At 35.8% G+C, this 10,285-nt stretch overlaps 1 protein-coding gene across 1 annotated transcript in view; it reads right to left on the bottom strand.

Annotated features, from left to right (window-relative positions):
• The window catches only part of LOC136217533 (cell wall / vacuolar inhibitor of fructosidase 1-like), a 510-nt gene extending 368 nt beyond the window's left edge, over positions 1 to 142 (bottom strand). The window contains exon 1 of the mRNA XM_066004116.1: positions 1 to 142. This exon is cut by the window's left edge and continues 368 nt beyond it. Coding sequence (XP_065860188.1) covers positions 1 to 142 — 142 coding nt within the window.
• Positions 143 to 10,285: the final 10,143 nt, after the last annotated feature.

Raw genomic sequence — 10,285 nt, 5'->3', positions numbered from 1 at the left:
CGGAGTTGAGAAATTTCAGACATAGATGATAGTGTGGTGTTTGCTTGCATGTCTGATCAACTATATTAGCATCAGTTTGTGCTAAGTTTCTGCTAAGGATTAGGAGCAAGAATAGAGTTACACAAGTTTGATTTGAACCCATTGAGATTTTTTTTTTTTTGGTTATTGATAATTGGTTAATCAAGGATGGGAGGGTTATTTATATTATAATTTTCATTAAATTCGTTACCTTTTTAATGAATATGCAATATACATTAAATGTAGGCCTAATACACAAATAATACCCTGAATTTGTCCAAATGTTGCAACTGCCCCCTCCAACTTTCAATTGTAACAACTTACCCCTCAAACTTGTCCAATTGTAACAACTTACCCCTTAAACTTGTCCAATTGTAAAACACAACCCCAAATTGCTGACATGGACTGCAATTGAAGAAACACGTGAAATACAAAATCTCCAACGCTCGTGGAGTATGATAATCAGATCTTTGGCGTGATACAAATCCGAGGAAACTTTTTTACGGTTGCTTCAAATACGGGGTAAAAAAATTCTCAATTTGGGGTTATGTTTTACAATTGGACAAGTTTAAGGGGTAAGTTGTTACAATTGAAAGTTGAGGGGGGCAGTTGCAACATTTGAACAAGTTCAGGGGGTTATTTGTGTATTAGGCCTTAAATGTATATTCAAATATTCAATATTCAATAGACACATTCATTAATTTACCTTTTTTTGAGAGAGATATATTCATTACTCTCTCTTTTTTTTTCTGGATAAGTGAGTACCTAAAATTTTAGGTTTAATACATCATTTACCTCATTTTAGTTACCTCCTGAACTTTCAAGTTCACTAATAGCTCCCTCAACTTATATTTGATTGACTGTAATATATCTTCTGCGGTTAACTTTCTTTTTTATAATTAAGTTATCAATTAATTACATTTTACGCAAGTTTAAAGAACTAATTGATGTAAGTTGAGGAGACTATCAGAAAATTTTGAAAGTTTAAAGGACCAATCAAGCTTTTTAAACAAATTCAGAAGGAAAAATCATGTACCAAAATTTTATCTATAATTAAGGATTCAATGTTAGTAATACATTCTTAAAAAAATTAAATAATTTTAATTTTTTTGTTAATGAATAGATTTTTTTTAAAAATTTGAGAATAGGTTTTCGCAAGTGTTTAAGCTGGATAGAATATTTCTACATTTTTAATTGGCTTAATACATCACAGCTCCCGAACTTATCCAAAAAGTTGGATTTGCACCTCAACTTACATATTATCTCGTTAGACCCTTAAACTTGCTTAAAATAACCTATTTGCCACCTGAGTTTATTTAAAGTGACCTATAGGTCCCCTGAACTTGCTTACAGTGGTTCATTTGTCTCCTGAACTTGTTTAAAGTGATGTACATTCAATTTATCTAAATCTGTAAAAAAAAAAAAAGTCTAATGCTCCTCCAATCCCCTTAACTTGTCCAAATTGGTCACTTTACCCCCCCCCCAACCCATCTAATATCCTATTTACTCCATTAACTCCATAAAAGTGGTATTTCTCACCCCCTCAACTTATCCATTTACCCCCTCAACCCATAGAATATCCTATTTACCCCCTTAACTCCACAAAAGTGGTATTTCTCACCCTTACAATCCATTATCGAGGTCTAAATTGATATATTTTTTAAACGTTAAACCTATATTGATGTTATTTTGTACGTGGAACCTAAATTGATATTTCCTCAAAAATCATATGTCTATTTTGGTACATTATCCCGACATATAATATCTTTAACTTGTTTATATTAATGTTCTTGTATTTGTATCTTTTATTCATTCATTCTTCTTTCAACTTTTATGGTTAGTTAAATTTTGATTATCTAATTATTGTAATACAATATTATTTTAATAAACACATGAAGGATCAATATAATTATTAAACTAAAACAAAATAAAAATTTGATATTAAAAAATCTATTTTCAAAATCAATTGAATAAATCGTATTAATTTTGCACTATAAAGAGGTAAAAAAAATACTACTTTTATGGAGTTAATTGGGTAAATAGGATTATAAGAGTGAGAAATATCATTTTTATGGAGTTAATACGATAAATAGGAAATTCGATGAGCTGGAAAAGGATAAACTGACCAATTTGAACAAATTAATAGTAAAAAATACAATTTTTATAGAATTAAGGAAGTAAATAGTACATTCTATAACTTGATGGAATAAAATGATTAGTTTAGATAAGTTAACAGGGTCGAATAGAAAATCTAATTAGAAAGAAGGGAAGAAGACACTAGCAGTGCATCTGACTGTAGGCGCGTGCTATGCACGAGCCAATAGTGTGTGGACACACGTTTGATGCAAGTCAGCCACTTGTCTAGCGCCTGCAATGCACGCGTTAACACATGTCAGCGCATATAATTAGTGTGGTGCGATTGCATGTGTCCAACAAATTTGATTGGCCCCTGAACTTTCAAAGTGTTTTAATATCCTCCTCAATTTGTATAAAATATTCACTTAACCCCCTGAACTTGCATAAAATATAATCAATTGCAAAAAAGTAAGTTAATATGGAAGATGTATTTCACGCATCTTAGAATGTTATTACATAATTAAAAAGATAGATTAAAAAAGAACTTATTACTTGCTCAACTATAAAACATTTCTTTTCTAATATTAGTAGAACTGCATACCTCGATTTTGGTTGTTTTACTTTTTTTAGATACGTGGAATACATCTTCCACATTTAATTTACTTTTTTTTGACGATCGAGTAATCAATTGATTATATTTTACACAAGTTTAAGAGACTAACTGAACATTTTATATAAGTTGAGTGGAATATTGGAACACTTTAAAAATTCAAGGAGCCAATCAAATTTTTTAGACAATTTCAGAAGGAGAATGATGTATTTAGCCTTTTGTTATCACATTTTGTGATAATGTTTCCTCGAACAGTAACTGAATAAATGGATTTGTTAATTTACTTTTAAATCTGAGTTTATTAGAATTTTAGAGAAGAATTTAGAATTTTAGAGTAAAAATTATTAAAATATTAGAATGAAATTTTAATAAGTTCATATCTAATCCAAGTTAACAATTACCCCATATTTTGTCTCTCTTTGTTACCAATCATTACCCAAATTGAAAATGTTTTGCTTGCATAATAGATGGGCCGGAATTTCTTCTCAATCCTTTGCCGAAGAACAGCACCCACACAAGTATCGTTAGCATCACACATCATCTCAAACGGCTATTCCCAGTTGGGTCCTGCCAGTATAAGTGAGTTGATCAGCTTGCCCTTTAAAAGTTCAAATGCCTCTAGACAGCTTGTATCAAATGAGAATTTCGCATCTTTATGTAGCAAGTCAGACAAGGGTAACACGATCTTTGAGAAATCCTTGATAAACCTTCGGTAGAACCCTGCGTGCCTAAGAAAACTCCTCACATCCTTGACATTAATTGGAACAACAAGTTTCTCTATCACCTCCACCTTGGCTTTGTCCACTTCTATCCCCTTTTCAGAGATTTGATGCCCGAGAACGATTCCTCCAGTAACCATGAAGTGGCATTTCTCCCAATTTAAGACTAAATGGGTCTCCCTACATCGCACTAGCACAGCCTCAAGGTTGTTCAGACAGCTCCCAAAGGAATTTCCATAGACAGAGAAATCGTCCATGAAGATTTCCACAGTCCGTTCCACCATGTCATGAAATATAGACATCATGCATCTTTGAAACGTAGCTGGGGCATTGCATAATCCAAATTGCATGCGCCTGTACGCATATGTCCCGTATGGGCATGTGAAAGTTGTCTTCTCTTGATCTTCACTGTGGATTGCAATCTGATTGTACCCCGAGTATCCGTCAAGGACACAATAAAATGCATACCCTGCTAAACATTCTAGCATCTGATCAATGAAGGGCAAAGGGAAATGATCCTTCCTTATGGCCTCGTTGAGCTTCCGGTAGTCCACACAAACTCGCCATCCTGTTATGGTTCTCGTGGGGACCAACTCATTTTTCTCATTGAGAACCACTGTGGTTCCTCCTTTCTTTGGCACAACATGAACAGGTGTAGGTACCGTGGCCTCGTCCGGAAGACCCAGAGGGTGGACACCATTGACGACAGATGCTGTGATTGGCGCCGAAAGCAACCAATCACGAAATCAAGCTGCTCGGAGTATGGAAGAGTCGCCACCCATGAATGGGAAATGAACATCGATACCTTGTGGGAGACTGGCGAGGGTTCGGGAAACTTAGGTACGAGCCGAGAAGGCTAGCTCCTTTCCGGAGAAAGGCTACTAGGCACCCCGACATCGCCCGGTGTTAGACGAGGTGCCGCGGCCTAATCTCCCGGGCGGACCGGGGGGTGGACAACCTCATGGCGACGTAAGCGGTGATTGGCGCCGAAAGCAACCAATCGTGGAATCAAGCTGCTCGGCAGGACCGGAGCTCGAAGATATGGAAGAGTCGCCACCCACGAATGGGAAAATGAACACCGATCCCTTGCGGGAGACCGGTGTGGGTTCGGGAAACTTAGGTACGAGCCGAGAAGGCTAGCTCCTTTCCGGAGAAAGGCTACTAGGCACACCGATATCGCCCGGTTATGAACCACCGGCCTCCTACTCAGCATGTTAGGCGATAACGGACTAATCGTACACTTCTTTAAGTTTAAAATTCATTTGAAACCTTTTCTTTCTCATTTTGGAAACCGTTTTGAGCATATATTATTGAAAAGCCACTTTAGTAAAGAATCACCCATTTACATCAGTTCAATATACATATAAAAGAGAGGGGAAGAAGGAAGAATTGATTTATTTACAACGTGATTTACATTTCGTGTTGCGTGTTAATTCTATACTAACTCATTTCCCCCAAAACGAGTTCATTTACATGGTTCGCACCTTAATCGCCGTTGTAACTATTTAGGTACGTTTCAAAACCCCGTTTGATGAAGTCCGCCTGAATCGCCGTTGGAACGACTCAAGTGTTTGAAAACATTAAGGTAAAAACCTTTAATAAGAAAACGTGGTTAAGCATACAAGTCAATTTATTTTGTACAAATCATTTAAGAAAACGATTCAAAACTCTATTATTTATAATGAAAACGATTTTAATTACAAGGTTCGCTTAATCCGTCGTTGGAACGGACTAAGGTTTTAAAACGTGATGTTTTAAGAAATGATTTAAAATGTCAAGAAGACACTATTTATCTACATTAGGAACCTCTAAAAATCCTTTAGTTTAAATAATCAAATTGAAAACTCTTTTGTGGTTTATTTTCCCCTTTTTACTCAATAGACTCTTTACTTGTCATAATTACAACAATGAACATATTAAATCAAAATTCACTTCAAATAAAACCCATTTAAAATATGGACCAATAAATGTCCAAAGAGAATAAGGGAAAAGCATATACGTATATATACACATGTATTTGAAAATAATGATATACATATAACTTTAGAAAATCAAGTAAAGGATGCTACTCAATAGCTAAATATATACATAATAATGAAAATAAAAGATACTAAATATACTAAAAAAACATGTAAAATGATAAACAAAATTCATTGTTAATAAGAAAATAAACTTTATATCCCAAAATGACTATAGAAAATGACTTTCCCAAATATACATTAAACATTAAAATAATGCCTATTTATCCTCAAAATATTTAGTAATTAATTACCTCAAAATACCCAAGTGAATAACATTTTAAAATAAAACCCAATATAATTTAAATGAATGAAAAAAGAAAATATATATACATATACTTTATCAAATCCAATTAATGAAAAATAATTTATAAACACATTAAATAACTATATGTATAAGGTATTTAAAAATAACTTGAAAGTAAATGTTACATAATAATACATATATATACAAAGGATTAAAAGCTTAAAAGTTGAGAAAGAGGGACCAAAACAGCATTTTTTACATTCTGGCAGATTTACCGACGGAAAATCCGTCGGTAAACAGCAATTAGTGACAGAAACGGTAAATTACAGCAGCACTCCAATTATTTCCAGATTTATTCAAAAGCTTTAAATTAAGTCTAATTCAATCGTTTTGGATTTCCGAACTACCAAAAATGGATCATAGTCAATAACGGAAGTTCCTAAAACGACGTTTTTATTTTAAAACGTTATTTGGAAATTTCTTTTTTAAGAAACTTATAATTACAACGTCTTTTAATACCCGAACTACCTTTTTATCGGATCACGGTTCGTATTGGGATATCAAAACGAGGTTTTTATTTTAAAACAAAACCAGATTTTATTCAACACGAGACGAAAATTAAATAAATACGCAAAATTAAATAAAACGTGGTAAATAAATAAATAGCTAAATAAATAAAATTATAACATAAAAATAAATAAAGGAAAAGAAATAAATTAAATAAAATAAAACGAGTCTAGTCCTCGGATAATACCTTAAATTCGGTATTGACGATTGAAGTCGGTTGATTCCACGAATCGTGCTTTTCCGGTGTTTTTGGTAAAATTTTAACTTTTAGGAGATTTGGAATTTTTAGGAAAAAAAAATGTTTTTTCCCAAAAAATCAAATTTCTCTCTTTAAAAATGTTTAGAGTGAGAAAATCTTTCCCAAAAAGCCTCCCCTCTTTTAAATGCATGGGGATCCGTGCCTTTTATAGGCATCGGATCCCTGGAGAAAATGGGCGACGCCCGAGCAAGATCGGGCGTCGCCCAAAAGGGTTGGGCGGCCGCCCAACAATTGTTGGGTGATCGCCCAACGGCTGCCGGACGCGCTCGCCCGAGGCCTGCCGGGGCGCGTCTCGCACTGTCGGACGCACACGCCCCGTGGCTGTCGAGCGCGCGCTCTGCGCCGCCGGGCTCGTGCGTCTAATGGACGTCGAGCGCGCGCCACTCCTAGTTGGACGCGTGTGTCCAACGGACGTCGAGCGCGCGCCCCGTGCTGCCGGGCGGGCGTCCGACTGTCGTTGGACGCGCGTCGGCTGTCGCTAGCCGCTCGCACCGCGCCGCTGGGCACCCGCGAGCCGCCCAATCGACGACTGCGACCCAGTGCAACTTCTCCTTCCTTATTATATATTATATATTTTTTGTTTTTAAAACTTCCGGAATCAACCGTCTTGTTTACAGGTTTTTGTCACAGGTCCTCCGACTCGGTGTCTACAACCGGTTATGAACCACCGGCCTCCTACTTAGCATGTTAGGCGCTAACGGACTAATCGCATATTTCTTTAAGTTTAAAATTCATTTGAAACCTTTTCTTTCTCGTTTTGAAAACCGTTTTGAGCATATATTATTGAAAGCCATATTAGTAAAGAATCACCCATTTACATGAATTTAGAGTATATGGAAGAAAGAGGCAGATAGAAGAAAGAATTGGTTTATTTACAACGTGAATTGTGTCTTAAGCCATACATTCAATCTAAACTAATCTCACTCCCCGAAAAGAAAGTTTATTTACATGGTTTGTACCTTAATCGCCGTTGGAACGATTTAGACACGTTTCAAAACTCCGTTAATTTACATGTTTTTTCACTTGAATCACCGTTGGAACGATTCGAGTGTTTGAAAACCTGGAATAAGAAGCTTTAACTCAAAAACGTGATTAAGCATACAAGTCAATTTATTTTTGTACAAAACCGTTTAGATAGGAAAACGATTCAAAACTCTATCATTTACAAAGAAAACGATTTTAATTACAAGGTTCACTTAATCCGTCGTTGGAACGGATTAAGGTTTCAAAACGTGATATTTTATGAAGTCGTTTTAAAAATGGTAACGAACTAAAACCTTTTATTTACATTCGACACCTCTAGAAACCTTTAGTTTAAATAAGCAAATTGAACTCTCTTTTTTGTGGTTTATTTTCCCCCCTTTTTTTACTCAATTAACCTTTACTTTAACATGATTACAATAATTAACAAATTAAATCTAAATCCGCCCAACCCAAATACATTTAAAATATAAACGTATAGGAAATTCAAAAAGGAGAATAAATGTACATACTTATATAAATATACATCATGGTAAAAAATAATAATAATACTTATAGATCAAAAGTAAGATAAGAAAAATAATAATAATATATATACAAGAGTTATTAATAAGTAAAAATGGTAATAAATATACTACAAGATATAATATACTTTTATTCTAATTTGAAAACATGTAAAAATAATGGATAAAGTCCATAGATAAGAAAACTAAATTTAATATCCAAAATAGCTTTTCTTTACATGATAAATATATAGAGAATAACCCACCCTAAACAATAATTAATCTAGTTTAGATGATTTTAAAGGAAACATACATATATACAAATAGCTTTACAAAACCAAATTAATGTAAATTATACCCAAATATATAAAATAAGTAAATACATAATAAGTAATTACTAGTTATATACCTCAAAAATAATTTTTAATAAACATATTACATAATTATACATATATATATAAATGACCAAATGTCAAAAAGTTGAGAAAAGAGGGTTCAAAAGGCATTTTTTAAAATTCCAGCAGCTTTACCGACGGAAAATCCGTCGGTAAACAGCCTTTAGTGACAGAAACAGCAAAGTTACAGAAACAGCCCATATACTTTCCAGATTTATTAAAATGCTTTAGATCTACTCTATTCTATCATTTTGGTCTCCGAACTACCCAAATCAGGTCATAGTCTATAGCGGATCCTCCCAAAACAATGTTTTATTTAAAAACGTTAATTTAAAAAAAAACTTTTTAAATTCCATATTTACAACGTTTTAGTCCCGAACTACCCTCAAGTCGGGTCACGGTTCGTGTTGGGATGTTAAAACGAGTTTTTTTTATTTAAAACAAAAACGTTTATTTAATACGAGACGGGAATTAAATAAATGCGGAAAAATAAATAAACGTGATAAATAAATAACTAACTAAATAAATAAATAAAAGAAAAACTATAAATAAAATAAATTAATTAAACGAGTCTAGTCCTCGGATAATACCTCAAGATCGGTATTGACAGCTGAAGTCGGTTGATTCCACGAATTATGGTTTCTCGATATTTTTGTGTTTTTGTAAAAAATTTAACTTTTTGGTGATTTTTCAATTTTTAGGAAAAAACAAAATGTTTTCTCCCAAAAATTTACTTTCTCTCTCTAAAAAATCTTCTACAGTGAGAAGCTCTCCAAAATTCCTCCTCCCACAAATGCATAGGGATCCGTGCCTTTTATAGGCACGGATCCCAAAGTTGGGCGTGCGCCCAACGGGTGTTGGGCAGACGCCCAACATCAAGTTGGGCGACGCCCAACTTTGGGTTGGGAGACGCCCAACCTCGGTTGGGCGCGCGCCCAACAGGCGCTGGGCAGACGCCCAGCGCAGGTTGGGCGCACGCCCAACCTCCGTTGGACGTGCGCCCAGGGCTGTTGGGCGTGCGCCCAACTGCCATCGGGCGTGCGCCCGATGCTGCTGGGCGCTCTCCCCACGTCGTTGGGCGCTCGCCCAACGATCCCTAGGCGTGCGTCCAACGCCTTCGGCGTGCGTTGGATGACGCCCCATGTTCGTTGGGCGCCCGCGAGCCTCCTATTTGTCGACACGCAACCCCTCAGGATCCTTTCATGTTTTTTTATTTTTTATTTTATTATTTTATTATTTTTTTATTATTAGAATCAACCGCTTTAACCGTCTGTTATGAGTTTTCATCACAGGTCCTCCGACTCGGTGTCTACAACAGGGCTCGTCCATACACTATTGGAAATGGGGTAAATGATTCCTGCATCCAATAGCTTGATCACCTCATGTGGGGGTTCAGTCTGTGCTGTGGCTGGATAGACGGCTTGTGATCCTTCTCCATCAGAATTCTATGAACGCAGACTGTCGGGCTAATACCCTTGATATCATCAATTTTCCACGCAATCGCATCTCTGTTTCTTCGCAGTACCTCCATGAGTTGAGCTTTCTGATCAGGGGTTAGCTTTGAAGATATAATCACCGGGCTTCCGCTAGGTGGTTCCAGAAACGCATACTTTAGGTCTGATGGTAAAGGTTTTAGTTCTGGTTTAGTCAATGGCACAGTGGGTATTTCAAGTGGTTCTTGATGAGTGGGAACAGTAGGATCTAGAGGAGGTGTAGGCAAGTTGGTTTCAATGGAACATCCTGTTCCTTCACATAAATTCACCTCTTCTCCCAAGAGAGCCTCCAGAGTGTCCTGTCCCTGTTCCTGCAAAGTGGAAAGACTTTGGAAATCATCTAAGAAACAACATGTGTCATCACTAGTGTTAGCTCGTCTCATAGCCTCATTCATTTTG

Source organism: Euphorbia lathyris, chromosome 2 (assembly GCF_963576675.1).
Source record: "Euphorbia lathyris chromosome 2, ddEupLath1.1, whole genome shotgun sequence".
Classification (NCBI taxonomy): domain Eukaryota; kingdom Viridiplantae; phylum Streptophyta; class Magnoliopsida; order Malpighiales; family Euphorbiaceae; genus Euphorbia; species Euphorbia lathyris.
Note: the sequence above shows the minus strand (reverse complement) of the source record. Positions and strands in the feature narration are given on the sequence as shown.